Genomic DNA, 25,238 nt, shown 5'->3' with positions numbered 1-25,238 from the left:
GGGGTCTCGCTGTGTTGCCAAGACTGGTCGTGAACTCCTAGGTTCAAGCGATCCACTGACCTCAGCCTCCCAAAGTGCAAGGATTACAGGCGTGAACCACCGAGCCTGGTCAAGACTAGTTAACACTTATCAAACACTCACTCTGTGCCTGGTACTTTTTGGAGCACTTTACAGATTTTACATTACTGAATCTTTGCAGAATACAAATAATTTACCTACTATTGTTACTCTCATTTTACAGATGAAGAAATTGAGACAAGGAGAATTAAATAACTCTTCCTAGTTAATAAGTAGAAGAACCAACATTTAAGCACGGGTAGTTCGACCTCAGAGTCTGTGTTCTTAATCACTGGCTTCTTAATGGAAGATGTGGCATACGAAAAGTTACAAAGAGCTAACCAGGAATAAAAGTGAAGAAATATACTTAAAGGAGTTTGACTTCATAAGAAATGTGAGACTTGAATATATGCCACATTCCTTCATTTAGAATGTTTTAAAAATTAAACACATACACCCACAAAATTAAAAGTAATAATGTTATAGGAAACATGAACAAAGAGCATCAAGCAACTAGAAACTGACAATCAACAGAATACTCACTTCGGTTCAGTAATGATGAGGAGAGCATGCAGGTTAATTTACAAAATACACTGAAGCCTCATTTAGTTCTACCTCCAGGGTTTATGTTGCCACTATAAAGGAAACTAAATTATAGCTTTCCTTTCCAGTAAAACGTATTTCTCAACCAGGAGTTCTTCCTTTCTGAGGTATTCTGGGTATGTAAGTTGGATGGGGAGATGAAATACTTTTGGTTGTCACAACTGGGATAGCTATAGGCATTTAGTACCTGATGTACAGGGATGTTAAACATCCTGCAGTGTTCCACACAACGAAGAACTGACCTGTCCAAAATGCCCGTAGCACCCCTGATGAGAAACAATTTCACATTGGAGAAAGCGTGTTATTTTAGGACTCTCATATTTTTACTTAGGGAATGAAAGAAAAAATTGAATATGTCACTGGCAGGGAGGAGGGGAGGAAATGGACAGTTGTAGGTCACAGGATAGGAAGTTGCAGATACGTAGGATGAACAAGCCTACAGATCATACAACACGAGGTCTATAGTTAATAAGATTGTACTATATTCAAAATTTTTGCTAAAAGAGTACATTTTAGGTGCTCTTGTCACATACACAAAAAGGGGTAACTGTGAGATAACTGATACGTTTATTTACTTACCTACAGAAACCATTTCACTATGTATAACATATCAAAACATCCTGCTATACACCTTAAAGATAGTTTTTTAAAAGGGAGAAAAAAGAATATGTCACTGACAAACTTTTATGGCATTCAATAATTTAAAGCAAATATCAATTAAATAGCATTCCATTATGTTTGAGAACTCCTACTATGTTTATTTACATTAAAACTTGTTTAAAGTAGAAATGTGATAAATACTTAAAAATATTTCCCATACCTCATACTTGATTAGGAAGTTATAGAGGGTCTCAACATCTTGATAATTACTGTTTGGGGCCAAAATCCTAAAAAATAAAATAAAAACCAAGGGGGGGGGGAATAAATGATTTCAGAAAAAACCAATACCTTGAACTTTCTCCCCAAACATACCCATACCATGAGAGATAACTTACTGTTTGATAAGCTTAAAGGTTTAAAATATTTTTAAAAATCAATTAAAAATTATAAAACCAGAAACTTAATTCAACAGAGGTCAACTTATTAAAATGTTTTTGCTTATTTAAATTCATACTTATAACATCAATTAATCAACAACTATAAGTATTCTTACACGTGAAGTTATAGTTCACATTTTAAGTTACAATACAGATTTCTCAAAAAATAGACAGAAATGTGAACTGCATTTACACAGTCTATGCATAGATAGAAATGTGAAGTGCATTTATACAGTCTATGCATAGATAGAAATGTGAACTGCATTTATACAGTCTATGCATAGATAGAAATGTGAAGTGCATTTATACTTCATATCTGTTAAGCTCCAGACAAAGCTTGAGTATTTCCCACAGAAATGTTCAACCAGTCCAAACAGACAACTGATAAAATTAGCCACTTAAAAGACACCCTAATAAAATATTTTGATTAAATTCAAATAACATTGCTTGAACTATCAGCCTACAGCTCCATGAAAAATCAATAGATTATATAAATTGTTGAAAATAACACCTATTGCCGGGCGCGGTGGCTCAAGCCTGTAATCCCAGCACTTTGGGAGGCCGAGGCGGGCGGATCACGAGGTCAGGAGATCGAGACCATCCTGGCTAACACGGTGAAACCCCGTCTCTACTAAAAATACAAAAAACTAGCCGGGCGCGGTGGCGGGCGCCTGTAGTCCCAGCTACTCGGGAGGCTGAGGCAGGAGAATGGCGTAAACCCGGGAGGCGGAGCTTGCAGTGAGCTGAGATCCGGCCACTGCACTCCAGCCTGGGTGACAGAGCAAGACTCCGTCTCAAAAAAAAAAAAAAAAGAAAAGAAAATAACACCTATTTACAAAAAAATAACAAATGACAGAAACAGAAATAAAACAACTTTTTAAATTTATTTTGTTGAGACCAGGTCTCACTCTGTTAAGCCCAGGCTGGTGTGCAGTGGTGTAATCATGGCTCAATGCAGCTTCAACCTCCTGGGCTCAAGCGATCCTTCCACCTCAGACTCCCAAGTAGCTGGGACTACAGGCAAGCGCCACCAAGTTGGGCTAATATTTTAAAAAATCATTTTTGTAGAGATGAGGTCTCCCTATGTTGCCCAGGCTGGTCTCGAATGTCTGGGCTCAAGGGATCCTCCCACTTCAGGCTCCCAAAGTTCTGGGATTATAGGTGTGAGCCACAGCACCAGGCCATAAAAATAAAGAAGGGAAGAACATATTTTTCCTTCTAGTAGTAAAGTATTAATTCTCATTTTCTTATACTAAATATTTTTTCCATCCTTTCAGCATGAATACTGTTTTTCTTTTTGGGAAAAAAAAAAAAAAGGAAGTAAACCAGCTTGTCATTTTGGTACAGTGTAGTGCCTCTGAGTACTGTCTGCCTCAGCTGTGTGAGCTTTGTCTAGCTGTGTGACCTTTGGGGAGTTACTTAACTTCCATGTGATTTATCTTCTTATCTGTTAAATTAGGATAACTATCCCTACTTCATAGGGCTACTGCAAGAATTAAATGAGTTACTAGAAAAAAAAGTCATTACAACAGCATATGGAATACAGCAAGTACTATATAGTATATGTCAATTATAACAGTGACAGTAACAACTATCATCATCATCCAATACAGATGCTCCTTGACTTATAATGGGGCTATACCCAGACAAACCCATCGTAAATTGAAAACATCCTAGGTAGGAGTGCATTTTGACTTGTAACATTTTCAGTTTATGACGAGTTTATCAGAAGATAACCCTAACCCCATGGTAAGTCAAGGATTGTACTAAATGCTTTGCACCATCATAGAATTGAAAAATCCTAAAACAAACCATTACAAATTGGAAACCATCTGTAGTTTCAAGCCATAAAATACATAAACATTGATATAACTAATGAGAAATCAAGCCACCTTGGTTAGTTTTTAAATTCCTAATGGCTTTTAACACTGTCTCTGGGTCTTTATGTCCTTGCCAATACTTGATTCTGTCAGACTTGATAATTAACTGTTCTCAATAATCTTAATTATATCCTTAGACTATTTGGCCTTTATTATACTTGTGGGAGAGCTTTTAAAAACAGTTTTTCGGGACATAGTCAGATTTTTAAAGATCCCTTGGAGGGGGCATACATACGGAACATCTTTAAGAATATACAACAACCTCCATAAGAATACTATTTCATAGAAAAAGTTTTTCTCCCAACAAGTAATTTTAAAATACAAAAAAAAAAAAAAAAAAAAGTCTTTTAACTCCCGAAAAAAGCCCTGAGGAATACCACATAATGAGAAGGGTCCATACATAATTTGCTTGGATAATACATATGGAGAAGGATCCATACATAATTTGCTTAAAACACGAAGACAAAGTTCTCTAGATAAGTTAAACCAATCCTTTAGAAAGGCAATGGGAAACAAACTAGTGTGTTCTAACTTGATAACCAAGTGAAAACAAACTATCAGTCATGTGGAATAATTTATACCTATTCTTTTGTATGGCTTTAGAAATAATCTGAACTGTCCATAAAAGAGGGTGAGAAAATTAGATAAAACAAGATGTTCTATATTAAGAGCCTAGTAAGTTTAACATACTATATTAGACTCCAGAGGATGAGACAAACTCTAGTGAATAACGTCCAACCCTCACAGTGTATTTGATGAGTAAATAAAAATGTAAAATATGTACTCAAGATGCCCAGATCAGAACAAGGGACTCTTTATTTTCTCATTCAACAACTCTGTGAGACCTGGGCCCTTGGATACAACGCTGAACGATCCAGAGTAGCCCAAAGCCTCACAGTTCTAAAGAGCACATGAAAGAAACAAATCCTGACCAGGCACAGGGAGATAATAAAGGAAGAAAAATATCTCGTTCTTGTCATTTGGTCATCTCTTCCAACTTTTCAATGGCTACTTGTAAATAGATTAAGAAACACAGGAATTTTAAGTTTCTAAGAAAGAAGTAATTTGTTCTAAATGTAAATATTTAGTTATTTCACAAAATATCACAGAATTGTATTCTAATGAAAAAAGGCTTATTGGGATCTCACCGTCATTCAGATATATTACTTTTATAATCAGATAAAAACTATATATGTTACTTTTTAAAACAAGGATATATATTACAGTATATGTGATAAAATTCGTTATTTTGAAAGATGGTTGGAGGTAAACTGAGCCCAGAATGGACTAAACAACTTTATTAAAATGCAGTCAACTTGGGGTTTAATTTAGACTTCATTACATCCTATGAATTCTGAATATGAGAGAATGGAATGTGGCCTGGCACAAAAAATTGCAAACTTTTACTCACTAGAAATACAGCTTGTTGAAAATACATAGAAAATAAAATAGAGAAAATGCCTTAGTAATTCCCCACACAAAAATTCTTGAGAGGTCAGCCTTCTCTAAAGTTTTCTCATTCTTTTTTTCTTATACCAGTATGAAGACAAAAGGCTTTTTGAATGAAAGTCCTAAAATCACCCTTCAATGGCAACTCTTTAAAAGAACAGTGGAATCAAGAAATTAGCCCTTGGGGAAAATATTTCTTAGACAATGGCCATTTTTTAAATTTATAAATATATTCACATTTGTCATTTAAAAAGAAATTCATAACAATCACAGTAAGTATATATTAAATGCATATTTGCTCAAATGCACATGAAGCTATGAAATATTTTAAAAATAAGACATGGTCCATTATCCTCAAGTGGTTTATAATCTTAAAATTTCACTCTTAAATTCTGGAATGAGTTTTTGGAAACAGATGTTGAAGCAGGATGTAATCCGCAGCTCACAGCTGGATATGCTCTGGTTTCCTGTACGACAGCATCAATAATAACACATAATGACTTACTGAACACATAAATCTGACCCTGCTTTACATACACCATCTCCCTGAATTTAATTATGTAACCCAGCTTTAACACCCTAAATTTGGTTTTGCGACCTTGATCAAGTTGCCTGCTTTTCTGTATCTCGGCTCCTTACCTGTGAAATGGGGATAAAGTAGTGTTAACCTCATAAAGTTACTGTACGAATTAAGTAATGCATCTACAGTGTTTAGCACAATACAGTGCTCACAGTACATACTCAATAAATATTAGCTGTTATATAATAACCACTTTTCAGATGTAGAAACCAAGGTCCAACATTTTAAGATACTTGCCCAAGATTACACAGTGAGTGGTGGTAAATATTCAAATCTCCTTGGGTTTGATTCTGGGACTCACACTTTTCCCACCAATAAAAGGACAACCAACACCATTTTCTTGCCTTTAAATTATTTTACAAAATCAAATGAAATAAAGTCCATTTAAAATAGTTAAAGTATTGCTTTTATATGTAAGCAAAAAAAAAAAAAAAAAGCTGTATTTTATCAAATGCTTCTGGCAATTTATTTCATGTATGTTCAAACACTAATGTAGTTGTTTTATCTTTATCAGAGCCACAAAGCAAGTTGGTTAACAGAACTGACACTCACTAGAGGTCCTGACTCAGTCACATAGGCACTCTGAATATTCTATTTATCCATGAACAATTAGCATTAATGTTAATCTGAATTAAACGAATTTCATTTCTATATAACTCAATATCAGATAAAAATCAATATATCTCTTTAAGAAAAAAAAAAAGACCATGCCACTCAAGGTTTAAAAAAAAATTTTCCCCCAAATGCCAGTCAAGGGAAGCAGTGGGAGTGGAGAAGAAATCTGTAACTGGTTGTGATAAACCGCCACTCAAGTTTTTAGAGACAAAAGAGAATAATCTGACTAAAATTCTTAAATGATGCACTAAAACGGACTAAATTTTCAATTTGAATTTTAAAAATTCAAATAAAACTTATCTCCTATTTAGAAAAAATAAAGTTGCAGACTCAGGAACAAGGAAAGAAATCTAAAATATTCCAGTTTAATATTTAATTCTAGAAATTCAAAAAAGTGAAATATATTCTTGGATATTTATAAATAACGACTTACAACCCACAGAACTGAATAAATTGTGGTCCCTTCTGGCAAGACAATGATTTACATTAATATAATATTTAAAATAGTTTTAGAGTGTGAAAAAAATTGAAGTTTAAAAAGGAATTGCAAGAAGTGGAAATGTTCACTATTTTAAAAACTCACTTTTATATTCTCTATAGCTAATAAATGAGTCAAGGTTTAAATATTATGAAGCACTTACATTGTTATCGAGGATAACAAAATCATTTATTGAGCATCCACTAAGTGCAAAGGACTGAATAAATGCTATCTCCTTTAATCTCTATAATTTAATAAAGCAACTCTTTCAACTCCATATTAGGAAACAAACACAAAAAAGGCTAATTATTATCTAGGTAACAAAGCCGGTGAATGGATGGAACCAGAATTCAACTTCAGACCACTTTGAGACTCAAAGCTCTGTTCTTCTCATTTTAATACAGTGACATGCCTGAACAATATTATCAAATTGGATTTTGCTGATGATGAATTTAAGTTATGTTGCTGATAAACTCAGTGAAAATTTATCAAATCCACAATGAGGAAACACTAAGGAAAAAAGTCTTGGATCTCAGAGCACTTTCAGGGGGGATTATTTATTTCAAGTAAAACTAAAATTACACATTGTCTAAAGTTAATTTGGAAAATCAGCTATGCAAATGAGAGCTAGCCATCAGTCCTAGATTTTGAAAAAAAATGCCATATATAGTTAACATGGTCAAAGAACAATTAAACAATTTAAGCAAAATTAATTGTTAAAATTTTATGTTTCTATTTTTCCTTCAGAGATAAAAATTTGTAAGCTCATTACACTAATTACATATAGCTTGACTATACTAATTATATATAAGTATTAAACATAGAAACTTTTGACAAAAGTTTGGACAAAGTTCAGAATTAAAATTTGATCTATTCAGAATACTAGAAATCTTTTATTTTTTAAGTTAGTTGTGGGAATAGGAAGAGTTTATAGACAATTTTAATGACTATATTTCAAATTTAACTTAAAAAGCAATTCTAGAGTAGGAAAATATCATTTGATAGTTAAAAGAGCAGATTATATGTCTTAATGTTTGTTAGACATAAACATACATATAATTAGAATATACTAATAAATACCACAGCTTTCTGTTAATTTTGCAGAAGAGTTAAAACACAATATACACCATAAAAACTTCAACTAATCCTGTCTTTTATCTTGGGTCACCAGCCTATTCCTCTCCTGTACTTTCTTCATTAGCATTGAAACATAATTATATAATGGTTGTGATCACAGTCTCTCTGGAGCCAGCCAGCCAGAGTTAAAATCAGAAGTTTACTGCTTTCCAGCTGCAGTATCAGATAACTTACTTTACCTCACTATGCTTCATTTCTCATTTGTAAAACAGGGACAACAATAGTACTTATGTCACAGGGCTATTAAGATGATTAAATGAGTTAACACAGGTAACACACTTGGAACAATACTTGGCCAATAAAATATTAGCTACTACTATTATTATTCTATTTCTTATCTTTGAAAACACCACAAATTATCACATAGCTTGTCAACTAAGAACCAAATGAACATTCAATTCAAGCTATTTGGGGACTTGTTCTCTTCTCGTAAGGCATCTCCAGCAGTGAACTTTCACATCATTCATATGAATAGTAATGGGCTTCTCTCCTTAGTCCTGATATTGACAATAAACATCAATAGGAGAAATCAAGAAAAGTGAAAGGCAAAAGATGTCCACTATATACTTCACATTTTTAATCCCTATCGATTATTGTAAAAAAGGTTAAAAAAAAAAAAAAAAAGAGGAGCCAAGTGTGAACAAAACCATGATTGTTATGAGTAGAGAACCCAGTCTGTGAAATATTTTACGGACAGGAGGGAACATAGGAACTATGCCCTACCCACTGGCTACCAACTAGGTGAGGAGAGACTGTTTCACATTACCAGAATCCAGGAGCACACCCAGAGGTAAAAGGTGATACTCTGATAATTAGCTGCAGCCATATTACTGAACTTTGCTGAGCTGTGATGGTGGCTGTTGTTATGGGCTGAAGTGTATTCCTCCAATATTGATATGTTGAAGCCCTAACCTCCAGTACCCCCGGATGTGGATATATTTGGAGATAAGGGTTTTACAGAGGTAATTTAGGGTAAAGGAAGCCATTGGCATGGGCCCTAATACAATCTTCTGCCAGGGTAAAAGTTGTAAAATTCTAGTCCCAGTTTTATCTTTATGTGACTTTGGGTCAATCTATGGGAACTGAAATCAATGCCACAATTTATTGTTAGAAAAGTCATGAGAAGTGGACTGGAAATATTTGGAAATCTCTGACTGATGAAAAGACAGCTTGTGTTATCAAAAATCCATCTCGTTAATTAGGTTTAGTGTTCAGTTGAAACCATCTTCAAAAACTCTTAAAACTCTGTCTACAAAACAGCATATTCTTATCTTAGCTAATGAGTCCATGTAGATAAGGTGTTTTCAAGCCTCTTCTGCGATATACTAGGCAAGCAAAGGATGGATTCTCATTCATGACTAAAGAGACATTTTTGGCAAAGTGATCTGAGATGAGCTGGTAGACTTAGGCCAGGGGACCATGGGATCCTAACATCATTATTAAGGAAATTCTGAAAAAAGCCAGCCACAATGCACCCCAAGAGTTCATCACAACACTGAGTTTCTTCAAATCCAGCACTTTTTTGTTGTTGGTTGTTGTTATGGGCTGAACCGTGTTCCCCAAAAATGTGTATGCTGAAGCCCTAACCGCCAATACCCCAGAATGTGGATATACTAGGAGATAAGGGCTTTAAAAAGGTAATTTAGAGTAAATGAAGCCATTGGCATGAGCCCTAATACAATCTGAATGGTGTCCTAACAAGAAGGGAAAATTTGGGCCTGGCACTGTGGCTCATGCCTGTAATGCCAGCACTTTGGAAGGCTGAGGCAGGTGAATTGCTTGAGCCCAGGAGTTTTAGACCAGCCTGGGCAACATGGTGAAACCCCATCTCTACAAAAAAATACAAAAAATAGCCAGGTGTGGTGGCACACACCTGTAGTCCCAGCTACTCAGGAGGCTGAGATAGGAGAATCACCTGAGCTTGGGGAGGTTGAGGCTGCAGTGAGCTGAGATCAGGCCACTGCACTCTAGCCTGGGCACAGAGAGTGAGACCCTGTCTCAAAAAAAAGAAAGAGGAAATTTGGATAAAGTGACACCAAGGACACATGTGCACAGAACAATCATGTGAATAGTCAGCCAAGCACAAGCCAAGGAGAGAGGCCTCAGAGGAAACCAACCCTGCTAGTACCTTAATCCTGGACTTCAGTTTCTAGAACTATAAGAAAATAAACATCTGTTGTTTAAGCCACTCAGTCTGTGGTATTTTGTTATGGTGGCTCTAGCTAACTAATATACAGCTGCTATCCACAGATACTGGTGGCCCAGCTTTGGGGAGCCATATACCTCATGATTAGAAGCAAGATGGAGCATGTCCCAGAATATGAGAATGACGTGGAATTCACTGAGTAGTCAGTTGTTAAACACTTTCTTTGCTTTGCTTTGCTTTCTAGCATTATGCTTCCTTGGATGATAATCTTAGTACTTAGGATGCTGGTACTGCTGGAGGCCAGTTCTATGACCAGGATTAACCATGTACTAAAGGGAGCCAGAAACAAGTATGACAAATGGGTTCATTTCTTTTCTACTTAGTGAGGCTCTAGTGAGATTCAAACAGGTCCTCAATGAGTCCTGTGCCCTCTATGAAATCAGATACTGCCAGCTAAATCTACACAATACTCACGATTCTCCTAATACTCTATGAATGTTCTTCTCTAATTGATTAATCCTACCTCACTATCAGGTATCTACTATTTTTCCACTGTAATATGACAAATAGGATCACTCTAGTTAATAAGGAAGGAGCAACTGAAGATAAGAGCTGAGAGTAAAAGAAACAAAAAATCGTAACCTTCCACCATTTATTCATACTGCCATTAAGATCTCGATATACCCAATCAGGGCTCAGACACAAGCTTATTACTGCCTCATTACAAGCATACCTCACTAGATGCAGAGACTGTTGACAATACATCAACAATATTAAAGAAATGTTCTATTTAGAAGAACCTCGAGGAAAAAAATTTTGAAGCATAAGAAAAATCCTTTTATTATACACATTTAATTGATCAACTTTGAAAGTGTACAGTTTTATATATTAGACTTTTCATAAAAACAGGACAAACCAAATTACAACATACTACCCCATACCCATAATGATGACTACTAGTTAAAAAAAAAAAAAAAAGCATAAAATCACAGGCGTTGGTTAGGATGTGGAGTACTGCTGTTGGAAATTAAAATGTACAGCCAGTTGTGATGGAAAATAATATGGCAGTTCCTCACAATATTAAAAATAGTATTACTACATGGTCCAGTGTACTTCTGGCTATACACATAAAAAATTAAAAGGACTCAAATAGGTATTTGTTTATCCATGTTCATAGCAGTATTATTCACAATAGTCAAGGGGTGGAAGCAAACTAAGGGTCCACTGATGCATGAATGGGGAAAAAATGTGATATACACATATAATGGAATATAGTAAGCTTTAAAAAGGAAGGAAATTCTCACATATACCACAACATGGATCAATATTCAAAACATTACACTAAGTGAAATAAGCCAGTCACAAAACAACAAATAGTGTATGATTTTACTTATATTAGGTACCTAGAGTAGTCCAATTCAGGTGGTTGCCAAGGGCTGAAGTGTATGGAAAACTGGGGAGTTAATGTAATGGGTACAGAGTTTCAGTTTTACAAGATGAAAAGAATTCTGTGGATAGACAGTGGTGATGGTAGCACAAGAGCAGGAATGTTCTCAATGCCACTAAACTGTATACTTAGAAGTGGTTAAGAAGATAAACTATAAGTTATATGCATTTTACCACAATTAAAAATTTTAAATATTAAATTTTTTTTAAGGAGGGAAAATAAGGAAAATAATTTCTTGATAAAAGAAAATGAGGAGGTTTTTAAGGAACCAAAGACTTTGTAGAATTACTGTGGGGAAAGAGTCAAGAAAAATTTCATGTGTCATTATTACGGAATCACTTTTGCTCTAGTATTTATATTATTATGAACGGTTTTATCTTTTCATGTATAATCTAAGAAACATTTATACTACTGACTTGACCCTTTGTTTTTCCAAAGAAGTCTAATACACATATTCATAACACAACCCTTTCACTTGACCTTGTGATCTCCTCTAGCTACAATTACGTTCTTTTGCTATTTCTACTTCCTCACCTCCAAGTCACTCCTTGGCCTACTATCTAACATTTGCCCCAACATTCTCATGAAACTGCCACCACCAAATTCACCAATGACTTCTGTGTTTTTCAATCTAATGGACACTTTTAAACCATATCTTATTTGGCCTCTCAGTAGTAGCATGATGTTGTTAAAGATTCATTTTCTTTTGGAACTTATTCATTCCTTGACAATTGTGAAGCTAATCTCATGAACTTTTCCTTCTACTCCTCCTCTTCAATCCTCATTAATAGTTCTATAGTATTAAACTGGATTAATTTACCTACACTGCACAGCCACTGACCAGTAAAATAAAAGCATGAGTACTCTAGCACCATTTAAAGATAAATGTCTTGGGTTCTCTCATCCTGTACCTAGCCTTATCCTTTGTTCTCCAATCCTTTCCAGTGTCTTCTAGACTCCTTCCTGGTTTTTACCTCAAATTTCTGGCATCACATTTGCCCCTTGGGCTAAAGGATGATTTCCCATATCTTGAGCATCTCTTTGGTACTACCTAAGCCATCATGTGCACTCATCCTCTAAAATAAATAACCATTGTTTTCCTTTCCCATCCTAAGCTTAAAAACAACAAGTACGCTTTGTAAGTTCCAAGGCATTTCTAAAGTACTCACCCATGCCTCTTGCTGTATAACAGATTAGATTAATACCCACTCTAAGAGATGGCTTGCAGACGTACTGCTGATAGAACCTTAGTGACTATCCACTTCTAATCAAGGTCATCAGGGTATCTCTTTAGGGAAATATGAATGTAATGTAAGTACTATAAAGAATCTTGAAATTTGTCAAATTATGTTTTAGATAACTTTACTAAGCTGACATAATTGACAAGAAGTAAGTGGTCTACATAGAAAAAGGGATTCAAGAACAAGATTTCCCTATATAGGAAAAAGGCTGCCCTATTTGGCAAATAAAGCTTTATAGTAAAGAGAGTACTTTAGCTTGAGGTCAATGTCCCCAGGAGTCAGCAAGAACTTTGATAGTAATCTAGTTTGCAGTGTAAACTTCCCTCTAGAAGTCACTCAATTTATAAATATTTTGGTTCAGTTGGCAGTTATTGATCTCAGCATAAAAGTAAGTGGGCATTCTGATGTATCAGCCTCATTCTGTTCAAATCTGACTATTGTGAATCTAAGTTCTCAGTAAACTGGTAAAATACAATTCCTAAACTTGCAAATCTGGGGACTAAACTCTGTACCCATGACTCTGCAATTATGGTATGAAGATTCAAATGACCACGTAGTTTCTTCCTCTCTATTTATTCCTGCACCTATTAATTGCTGATTGTATGTTAACTACTATGTGAGATGGGAATATATCAAAAAGCAAAGTATTTCCTTCCATTAAAGAGCTTCCAGGGTAGTCTGTCTTTAAAACAGGTAACATAAACAAGAGAAAGGCAGCACATGAAATTGATTAACATTGGCTGACTTTGAGGAGGAGAACAGGGAGCTGAGGTAAAAAGAGTGAAAAGAAAAACTTTCACCTTTCATTTTTCACCTTTTATTTTAAAATAACATAAAGGTATTACGTACATTTTAAGTGATCAAAAACTTTTTTTAATTAGGAAGAGATTTAGTGAATCAGAAAATAAGCCTGAGGAAATTATTCAGAAAGAAACATCAAAGAATAAAAGAGATAAAAAAATAACAGTCAAGAAATATGGCTGATAGAATGCGGACAGCCAGGAATAGGAATTCCATATAAGAGAATTGAGGAGTATGGGAGAGAGGCAATATTTGGAGAGATGAAGAGTGAGAATTTCCAGAACTGAAGATGTGTCTTCAGACTGAAAAAAGCATACTACATCTCAAGAGAGATAAACAAAACAACATCCATACCCAGATATAGTGTGATAGGATTGTAAACACAAAAGATATAGAGAAACATCTTGAAAGCATTCAGGAGAAAAGACGGCATTAGCTACCAAAAAAGCAATATGCTGACGGCAGACTTCCCATTTCCAAGATGACAGAAGATAATAAAATTATATTTTCAAACTACTCAGGGAAAATAATAGTCAATCTAGAATCCATACCCAGCAAAAGTATCAATCAAGAATGAAAGCAAAATAAAAACACGTCAGTCAGAATAAGAATATTTACCATTAACAGATCTTCACTGAAAGAACTACTAAAATTTTGCTTCATTGAATAGGAAGCTGAATCCCAGAAAATGAGTAAAATGAAGGAAGCAAGGGAAATTTTTTAAAAAACTAATAAAGCATGATAAATAAGCATGACAAAGCTAAACACAACAAAAACTATTTTATATAGTAACAAATAATTTGGGGTGGTGATTTAAAACAACATGGAACATTATACAATGCTAGAAAATAAAGACAGGAAAGATGAGAGGAGGGAGATCAGAACTCAAAGTGTTCTAAGATGCTTGCTATATTCAGGATCTGAACAATACTGACACTTTAGACTTTATAAATCAAGTACACATTTATTAAGTTGAGTAACAATAATAATGAAACAAATAAAAGGTACAACCTCCAAACTAGAGTGATAAAAAGGAGAATTAGAAAAACTAACAACAGCATATCTTGACCAATCTAATAAAAGGCAAAACGAACAAAGAAAAAGTATGATAAAGAGGAAAGACAGGCTGATTCAAGTGTAGTGGTGTTTACAACTAATTGACCACAACCAGTTACAACAGATTTCTTTGTTCTTTCTCCACTCCCACTGCTTCACTTGACCAGTCTTAAAAAAAATTAAAATAATAAAATAAAAACATGAGGAAAGATTTTTAAAATGGTAGAAATTAGTCCAAATACAATATACCAATAATCACAATAAATATATATAAATTGTTTTACTTATCAAACAAAAGGCAAATTGTCAGATTGGATAGATAAAATCTAGCTAGAGAAGATAATGACTCCAAATGGTTGACGATAAAGGAAAGAAAAAATACTAATAACAACAAAAAGCTGGTCTAGCAGTATTAATATATGACAAAACAAACTTTAAGGCAGAAAGTCTCACTAGTAGTAAAGAGGATCAATTCACCAGAAAGATTTAACCTCAAAATATGCAAAGCAAAAGTTGACAGCATTACAATAAGAAACTGAAAATCCCACAATTATAGTAGGAAATTTTTAACATAAATCTGATCAAATAAATCATAAAACTGCTCAAAGAGACAAAACTCAGCAAGTATATAATAATATGGACAACACAAAATCAATTTTTTTCTTTAGGCTAAAGTGAAGCAGTAGGAGTGGAGAAGGAACAAAGAAATCTGTAACTGTCTGTGATCAATTAGTTGTAAACACCACTGCACTCAGACCAGCCTGAACAAATTTGAGCTAATGGACACATTTAGAATTGATGTAGCTTTATAAAAAATAAAAGGAAAAAACAGAAAGCAGTTAGGTGGCACCAGTTCAGGTTGTTGTGGGTTTATTTATTTACTTTTTTAAGGTTTTCTTGGAGTCTGATATTTCCATCTTGCAAATTCAAACCACATATGCTCTTAAAGAAAAAACTTTTCCATGCACACCACCATTAGGAAGAGCATCATTAAATCACTAACTTATAAAGCCATAAAAGGATGATTTTTTAGTTTCAAGAATTTAGATTTACTAGAGATAGCCTATATTTAAGTATATCAACCATGTCAAACAAAGAAAAATATTTCCAGGCCGGGCGCGGTGGCTCACACCTGTAATCCCAGCACTTTGGGAGGCCAAGGAGGGCAGATAACCTGAGGTCAGGAGTTTGAGACTTGCCTGGCCAACATGGCGAAACCCCATTTCTACTAAAAATACAAAAGTTAGCTGGGTGTGGTGGTACACGCCTGTAGTCCCAGCTACTTGGGAGTTTGAGAAAGAATAATCACTTGAACCCGGGAGGTGGAGGTTGTAGTAAGCCGAGATTGCACCACTGCACTCCAGCATGGGCGACAGAGACTCCATCTCAAAAAATTAAATTAAATTTAATTTAAATTAAATAAAATAAATTATGAGTTTAGTTTTAGACTTTTGGAGTCTAGCTGAAAATTCACAACTGAACCAAGTAATGGGCACGAAGGAGTTGGGATGACCTCACAAAGGGAGAGCGGAGTATAGAGAGGAAGAGGAGTGGTAGGCTACATCTGGTGATACATGTAGGAAATGTCCCAAAATTTTCTTCACTTAGCAGTGTAAGAACTATTTAATATTTACCATTAACAGGAATGGCAGGAAAACATGGTCTAAAGATGAAGACAATAGCTTTACTGTAAAACCTTTTGTTGAGACTCAGAAAGAGCTAAAGTGCCTCTTAGAATCATTCAGATACACAAAAGGCCTTTTAAGCGTCTTAAGATTGTGTGCCTCTCACATTCTTATGGTGACAGCTACTAGGGAGGCTGAGGCGGGAAGATCACTTCAGCCTAAGAGTTATGCAGTGAGCTATGATCGCATCACTGCAACCCAGCCTGGATGATAGAGTGAGACACCAGTCTTTAAAAATAAATAAAACAAAATCCTAAGAGCATTGCCCATACAGGTTCAAAGGGAGCCCAAGATGAGAGGGTGGTTTATCTCAAAGAGATTTGTGGTTGTGACTTCTGTCTAACACAGTGAATATCAATAAAGATTCATAGAAAAAAAATAGCTTTATGGGATTGTTCTGGTAAAAGTACTACCACTTGGAATAAAAGAGACAGAAATAATACAGAATGAAAAAGGTCTTTGGAATCCCTACCTTTTACGGGAAGGTCGCAGCTTGAGGAGGCTCCTCAACTGCAGCTTCCTTTTCTTACAGAAAAGTAAATCAGAAGCCAAAACCAAGAGCCCAGAGAGCAGAGACAACAGCGGAGGTGAATAATTGCCAGGCAGTCAGGCTGAGCCCTTATAAAGTACTAGCAACATGTGCAAGGCTGGATTTTAGAACTGCTAGTGACTTCCTGTGTTCCCCTTTTGGAATACGAATGTTGAGAGTATTTATAAACTACGGGGTCGGTGGTGGGGTATTAGTGTGTCTCTTTAGTTCACAGTACTTCCCATCTAGAGGAATGGTATTCAAGGAGCTCTGCTGAAGGAGCCACACCCAAGGAGCCTCACCTCAACCACACCTGGACCTGATTCAAATAATGAGATTCTGGACTTTAACCTAATCCCATAAAGGGATAAGACTTGGGGATGCACAGGTCTTGTAAGTTGGAGGGATGTAAACTGCTGTGACCTCAGGGCAGACTGTATTTTCCAAGATGGCCACACAAGATCTCTCATCCCACATGTTCTTACAGGGTAACACTGGCATTCCTATCAACAGGCAGGCCCCTCAACCTAGGCAGGTCTATGACTGTAGGGGAAATGACACTATATGATTTCTGAGGCAACACCATTAACAGGCAACATACCTTTCACCTCATATTGTGGGACACTCTTGGAAACCAGCCTGCAGCCTGTGACAAAGCTCAGGCTACACGAAGATGCCACATATTGGCGTTTCACTTGAGAGGCAGCATCAGCCAGCCTTAGAGGTATCTCCAGACACTATCTGAATGCAACTACACAAGAAATCTCAAGTGAGAATTTCCAAGATGAGTCTAGTCAACTCCCCAAACATTACGAAAAACAAATAATTGGTTGTTACTGTTTTAAGCCAATAAGTTTTGGGGTGATTTGTTATACAGCAATAGATACCAGAACATGAGAGTAGAGGTAAGGGAAATCAGTCATCAGCTAGATAAGCCATGCTATGTAATTTCTTTTACAGCTAATCTTTTGATTGGTTTAGCACAAAAAAAACTGCTGAACCGCTTTTGTCTTTATATATATATATATTTTTGCTTAGTCATATCTTCACTAGCTTTTTAGTGAACGATCCTTTTAGTGAAAGTTCTACTGCATGTAGTTAAATGAAGGATATTTTCCATATCTCAGTATGAAGAGAGGAGAGAGATCAGTATCTCCATTGATGTAGACAGATATGACAGTGACAACAGGAACCATCACCCCAGAACCGATGAAAGACACAGACCAGAGGTGGAGTGCAGAAATCCAAAAGGAATAAATAGGGTGTGTAAACAATGGTTCCTCCCCAGGTGAATCATTCCAGCACAGAAGTTTCTAAGTCGAATAATTAACATATTAAATTTCTGAACATGGACTTCTATTTAGAATGACTTTCAATATAAAGCTGAAAATGCATGATATGAAAAATATGTTGGCCTGGATCATAAAATCCTATCCCTGCAACTTCTCTGAAAATCCATGTATTTATGAAAAAATTAATTATTGGTTAATTGTATTGAACGTAAGTTTTGTTTTGTGTGAGAACATTGTTGTTTGCATGTTAGTCCCTAAGATTAAACATGTAAGGAAAGAGTACAATTACAGTTTAATTGGTGGAAACACACTGAACTAAAGATGCCCTCTGCTTCTATATGGGAAATATATTACAGGGTCATATCCACTTCTCTTAATTGTTCACAACTGTTTCCAAGCAATCTGAAGGAACTGTTGACTTTTTGAAAATAACCATAGTAATCATGTACTATGATCCTGTATCGCAGAGGGAATCCTAACAAAGCACCATGAATGCAGAGAGTTTCAAAACGCAAAAAAGCCTGAAATAACTATTAATTTAGGCAAAGGAAGAAGAGACCCGAAAGAAAGCACTGTCACCAACTCATACTGTAATAGCAAATAAACAAATAGTCTGCTTTTTAGGAAGGAAAAAAAAAAAACACTTCTAGAAGCAAATTAAATAAAATTTAGTTCCATGACTGAAATATTCTATTTTTATTTTGTAGCAGAGTTTGTTGAAACCTAAATGAAAGCTTACCCAGAAATCTCATTTATTTCTAAAACAGACAAAGGAGAGCCATACATACTGAAGCAGAGTGCAGGTCTGGAGAACAATGCACTCAGCCTTCTTTATGCTTTCCCCTGTGTCACCCTGAGAATCCAGACAGACCTCTACTGAGCCAAACTGAAATTTCCATGTATTAAGTTTCAGTACAACAAAAGTTCCCTTATAATCGAGGTAGCTTCATCTTTATGATACATAAATACGAATCTCACCAAGAAATTAAATAGCTCAACAACTTTTTTCCTAAACAACTTTCAATGCAAAAAATGAAAGAGCAGAAATAAGTCTAGAGAAAGCCTAAAGCATCAACAGTTCATTTGTCCAGTTACACATCCCACTATTTAACCTCCAGTATTTCCAACTGCTCTGGCTCTACTTTCCTAACATTCTATCTTCCCCCTTCTTCTATCCTCTCTGAACTTGTGCCTTTAGTTTAGTCCATACGTCAGACAGCCCCAGGTCACACATGTTGAAGTATCCAGAAGATAAGGTGGGAGTTCTGCATTAGGGAGGAATGGAGAGGTGTGGGCTGATTTATTGGCTTTCAATGTTCTTCAAGGCACTGCATTTTACATATGTCTGGTTAGATGATTTACAGATTATATTACTTATCCAATTAACCTTCATCAAATGGGTAACAGTTTCAAGGATTCCAACAAGAAACCTAACGACTGAAGGTAATAATGATAAGGCAATCACACGGAATCAACAAGAGCTGATGCCACTATTTCTAGTTTGAGCGTTTACCAGTCACAACAGAATGTAAAGAAAAATGATCTTAGAAGATCTTTTAAAAATTAGCCCCTGGTCAGGCATGGTGGCTCACACCTGTAATGCTAACACTTGAAGAAGCTGAGGTAGAAGATCACTTGAGGCCAGGAATTCAAGATCAGCCTGGAGGACATAGTGAGATCCCATCTACCAAAAATTTAAAATATTAGCCAGGCATGGTGGAGCGCGTCTGTGGTCCTTCTTACTCAGGAGGCTGAGGCAGGAGACTCAGCTGAACCCATGAGTTTCAGGCTGCAGTGAGCTATGATCACACAACTGCACCAGAGCCGGGATGACAAAGTGAGACCCCATCTATTTAAAAAAAAAAAAAAAGCTCTCCAAAATATGAACATAAGATATACAAGTTAAAGGATATGGCCAGGTGCAGTGGCTCATGCCTCTAATCCTAACACTTTGAAAGACTGAGGAGGGTGGATAGCTTGAGCCCAGGAGTTGGAGACCAGCCTGGGCAACACGGCAAGACCTGGTCTCTACAAAAAATACAAAAGTTAGCTGGGCGTGGTATGGTAGGCCTGTAGTCCCAGCTACTTGGGAGGCTGAGGTGGGAGAATCACGTGAGCCATGAAGTGGAGGTCACAGTGAGCCGTGATGATGCCACTGGACTGCAGCCTGAGGAACAGAGTAAGACTCTAAGAAAAGAAAAAATAAAAATTTAAAGGATGTGATACTAATCAGGATAGATCTGTCCCTCTGGCATTTCTCCAACTACACTGGCATTTTAGGCCTGTAGAGATTAGCATTAACTCAGAGTCAGTATGTAGTAATCCCCTAAAAGGTCTAAGTACAGTTATGCACTACACAATGACATTTTGGTCAACAACGGACCACATATATGACAGTGGTCCCATAGATTATAATGTAAGACTGGGCATGGTGGCTCACACCTGTAATCCCAGCACTTTGAGAGGCCAAGGTGGGCAGATCACCTGAGGTCAGGAATTCAAGACCAGTCTGGCTAACATGGTGAAACCCTGTCTCTACAAAAATACAAAAATTAGCCGGGCATGCTGGTGGGTGCCTGTAATCCCAGCTACTAGGGAGGCTGAGGTGGGAGAATCACTTGAACCTGGGAGGCAGAGGTTGCAGTGAGCCGAGATCCCGCCACTGTGCTCCAGCCTGGAGCACAGAGTGAGACTCTGTCTCAAAAAAAAAAAAAAAAAAAAAAAAAAGATTATAATGTAAGATTATCAGCAAGAGTAGAAAAAAAATTATACTGGAACCGAAAAATTCCTATCACTTAGTAACTTCCTACTAGCACAACTCATTACTCATGTGGTTGTGGTGATGCTGGCATGAATAAACCTACCACAGTGCCAGTTCTCTAAAAGTATAGCACATACAATTAAGTACAGCACATCATACTTAATAATAATAAATAACTACGTGACTGGTTTTTTCTGTATTTACCGCATTTACTATACCATACTTTTTATCATTATTTTAGGGTATACTTCTTCTACTTATTAAAAAAGCTAACTAAAAAGAGACTCAGGTAGGTTCTTCGAGAGGTATTCCAGAAGAAGGCATTGTTATCATAGGAGACAGCTCCATGTGTGTTACTGTCTCTGAAGACCTTCCAGTGGGACAAAACATGGCGGTGGAAGACAGTGACACTGATGATCCTGACCCTGTGTAGGCCTAGGGTAATGTGTATGTTTTGTGTATTAGTTTTTAACAAAAAAGCTTAAAAAGTAAAAAGTACATAAAAATTTTTATAAAAAGAAAAAAGCTACAGAGAAAGGATATCAAGAAAGAAAATATTTTATACAGCTGTACAATGTGTGTGTTTGTTTGTTTTCCAGGAAGCATAAATTTGAAAGGGGCGGTCCTTTTTTAATCGTATTTTTAAATTTAAAAAAATTGTTTTTAGAGACAGGGTCTCACTCTGTTGCCCAAGCTGGAATGCAGTTATGCAATCATAGCTCACTGTAACCTTGAACTCTTGGGGGGGCTCAAGCAATCCTCCTGTCTCAGCCACCCAAGTAGCTGAGACTACAGGCACACACCACCATGCCCAGCTAATTTTATTTTTTTGCAGAGACAGCGTCTCACTATGTTACCTAGACTAGTCTCGAACTCCTGGCTTCAAGCAATGCTCCTGCCTTGGCCTCCCAAAGTGCTGGGATTACAGGTGTCGGCCACCATGCCTGGCCATTGTTTGTGTTCTAAGTTAAGTGTTATTGGAAAAGAGTCAAAAAGTAAAAAAAACCAAAAGTTTATAAAACTAAAAAGTTATAATAACCTAAGGTTTATTACTGAAGAAACAAAACATTTTTTAATTGAGTGGAGCCTAAGTGTACAGTGCTTATAGTCTATAGTAGTGTAATATCCAAGGCCTTCACATTCACTCACCCACTGACTCACCCAGAGCACTTCCACTCCTGCAAGCTCCACCGTGGTAAGTGTCCTATACAGGTATACCATTTTTTATCTTTTATACCGTATTTTTAACCATACCTTTTCTATGTTTATATATGTTCAGGTACACAAATACCATTGTGTTACAATTGCCTATAGTATGCACAGTAGCATGCCATACAGGTTTGCAATCCAGGAGCAACAGGTCATTTACCATACACCCTAAGTGTGTAGTGGGCTATTCCATCTAGATTTGTATAAGTACACTGTATGAAGTTCACACAAGAACATGTATCCCCATTATTAAGAGATGTATGACTAGCTGGGGGCAGTGGCTCATGTCTGTTATCCCAGCACTTTAGGAGGCTGAGGTGGGAGGACTGCTTAAAGATAGGAGTTCAAGACCAGTCTGGCCAACATAGTGAGACCCCATCTCTATTTTTTTAAAAGAAAAAAAATTATATATATTAAAAAAGAGAGAGAGCGATGTATGAGTGTATTTCCCTTTCTCTAGAATATAGGCAGCATGGTAAATTGATGAAAGTCCATTAAAGAAGGCTGATCAATACACTCTATACTATTTTACACCCCAATAGTATACAAAACTGCCGACATTTTCAATCAATATTATCAATAAGGTTTATATAAAATCTGTGTAAGTCACTATCTTTAATAATAAACATAATTTTGATTATTTTACTTATTTGTCTTAGTTCAACAATTTGGCTGGGGAAAATATATAGCTACATGCTTTCAAAAATAATACATTAATTACATATTTAAACAGTAATAAACTAGCTTAATGTTAGCAAAAAAAAAGTGACAATTTAAACTTATAGCTCCAGTTACCTTATTGTTAAGAGTAAGCGTACCTGTTGATTCTAAAAAGGTTTAATATGCCTTTTTAACAGGGATTAGTGCATCAAAATGTTTAGTAATTCCAGAGGTTTCTGATATACAGTTAAGTATTTACTGAGTACCCTCTATGTGGAAAACACTGTCCTGAGTTAGAATCAACCTTTTCATATTATTGGAAAACACCCTTGAGGATATTGTATCACCTCTCACTACTGGCAGCTGGTTGGCCTATGGTGGTGCTAAAAGTTCTTTAGAGGCACAAGTGTATATTTCCCGAAACAGATAAAATTAATCCTAGGCCAGACGTGGTGGCTCACACCTGTAATCCCAGCAGTTTGGGAGGCTGAGGAAGGTTCATTGCTTGAGTCCAGGAGATTGAGACCAGCCTGGGCAACATGAAGAAACCCTGTCCCCACAAAAAGTACAAAAAATAAGCTGCGTGTGCTGGCACAAGCTTGTAGTCCCAGGTACTCCACAGGCTGAGATGGGAGGATCACCCGAGCCCAGGAGGTGGTGGCTGCAGTGAACTGAGATCACAGCACTGCACTCCAGCCTGGGCGTCAGAGTGAAACTCTACCTTTACCCCTTTTATATAACTGCTTTGTAAGAAGGAATTAGAACTGATCATCTGGCTTTATCCCATATACTTACTATATACTTGTTATTTAAGTTAAAATTATTATGATAGCCCTTATTCAGAACCTTCAATTGATTTCTCCCTAATTTCATTTCTTTTACTGGTGTTTAACATCACTGACTTATTAGGTCATTTATTCCATCTGGTGGTTTTAGCATTTCTTAAAACAAGACTTAATAGCAAGGAATTTTAATTAAATATCAGAACAATAAGTCATTAGGTAGATTAGTCAGGTATAAAACAAGAATTTAAATAAAAGAATAGATTATGAATAAAAACTCCATAAACAAGTTAAAATATGTTATCTTCAAGAAGTAATCTTCATATTATATTCAATTGCTTAATTTGGATGTGATTTGAGAATTTATGATGGGATACATTTAACTCTGTCATCCAAAACTGAATTATACTGGCCAAGGGAACACTAACACCTAAGTCCACTCTAGGGGCAGTGGGAATAACTAGAACATTTCTCCGCTGATATTTAAGGTAAATAAAAGGTCTTTATTTCCAATTCTTGAATGACAAATGCTGGGACACACAGACAAGAGTTTTAGATATGTAAAATGAAATCCAGTTATTCTAAAAATTAAGTCATAGTGACCTATTATCTTCAGTAACATACAGACCCAGGTTTAAAAAAATCAGGTGGTTACTGAAAAATTCAGTCCGACTGATACATGAATGCCACATATTTTATCAGCTACTTTAATAAAAATTTTGTTACACATTACATATAAAATTTGATATACACATTAACTGCATTTGTCAAACTGCAATATTATACCACAAAAGCTATTAATAAGATAACTGTCTATATTTTACATATATGATGTTATATAAGTCTATAATATCTTATAAAAAGAACTGTCTGCTTATACTCCTTGAGTCTAACTCTTCCTAGATCCTATCTTTCCTTCCACTAGCCCTAATTTACATAGTTGATCTAGAGAGTAATCTATAAGTAATAATCTATCTTTGATAAAGTAATCAAGGATAACAATGTAACCCGAAGAGACATTTGGGTGAATTACTGGAGGCTTCATCATCTGCTCTAGACATAAATGCCTTTTTAATCTTCTTAATCTCTCTCTCTCCCAGTCTTTCTCCTTCCTCTTAATTGATTTTCTTATTCTTTAACCTTTCGTAGCTTGCTCATCTCTCTTCTATACCTCTTTTAAAACCTCTACATTAGCTATTCATCTAATGTCATAATGTAGTACAATTAGCATTCAGCCTTAAAAGAAGTCGCCTTCTATCACAAAGACTATAAAACACTCATTCAGTAATCACTTACTGACCATCTACTTCGTGTCATTACCTGTACAAGGCTCCAGATACAGAAAAGTAAGACAGTTTCCGTGCTAGAGTCATTCAAAGTATTAGGGAGCTGATTATAAAATAAATTATAAAAAATAAAACTATTTTTTACAAAATGGTGGCATGAAGGATGAAGCAACAAAGTATTTTCATTTTTAAACAATAAATTGTATTATTTTTTCTTACTCTACAAAGCAACTGATATACTTGGTGGTGAAAGGACAAGGAGTGTATTGAAAGTCTGAAAAGGTAACGCAGTGACATCTGAGGAGCCATGAAACCCTAGCGGAAGGGTGGGAGGTGAAGCCTAATTATCTAAAGGTGAAAAGGCCAAGCCTCAAAGAAAGTAGGTCAGACACAAACATGAATAAACCCCTCCACTCTAGATAATGACGGCTGAATATTTTGCACACTGCAATGAGTTCAGAGTTTAAAAAAATCACTTCTAAACTTCAAAGGATGAAGTTTTTAAGG

General features: G+C 36.0%; 1 protein-coding gene across 19 annotated transcripts in view; it reads right to left on the bottom strand.

The window, feature by feature from the left end:
• The window catches only part of SWT1 (SWT1 RNA endoribonuclease homolog), a 127,290-nt gene that overhangs the window by 18,977 nt on the left and 83,075 nt on the right, over positions 1-25,238 (bottom strand). For 10 of the 19 annotated variants that reach the window (XR_012430645.1, XM_005540233.4, XM_074030883.1 and 7 more), the window contains one exon: positions 1,481-1,547. The exons of 1 other annotated variant lie outside the window; for it this stretch is intronic. Coding sequence is in view for 10 of the 18 variants with exons in the window: in XM_005540233.4 (XP_005540290.3) it covers positions 1,481-1,547 (67 nt within the window). In the remaining 8 variants the exon portion in view is untranslated. Of the gene's footprint in view, positions 1-600; positions 693-847; positions 1,292-1,480; positions 1,548-25,238 lie in introns of those variants that run through there. 8 more of the 19 variants (XR_012430635.1, XR_012430647.1, XR_012430637.1 and 5 more) reach the window with 5 other exon arrangements.

Source organism: Macaca fascicularis, chromosome 1, assembly GCF_037993035.2.
Source record: "Macaca fascicularis isolate 582-1 chromosome 1, T2T-MFA8v1.1".
Classification (NCBI taxonomy): Eukaryota; Metazoa; Chordata; class Mammalia; order Primates; family Cercopithecidae; genus Macaca; species Macaca fascicularis.
Note: the sequence above shows the minus strand (reverse complement) of the source record. Positions and strands in the feature narration are given on the sequence as shown.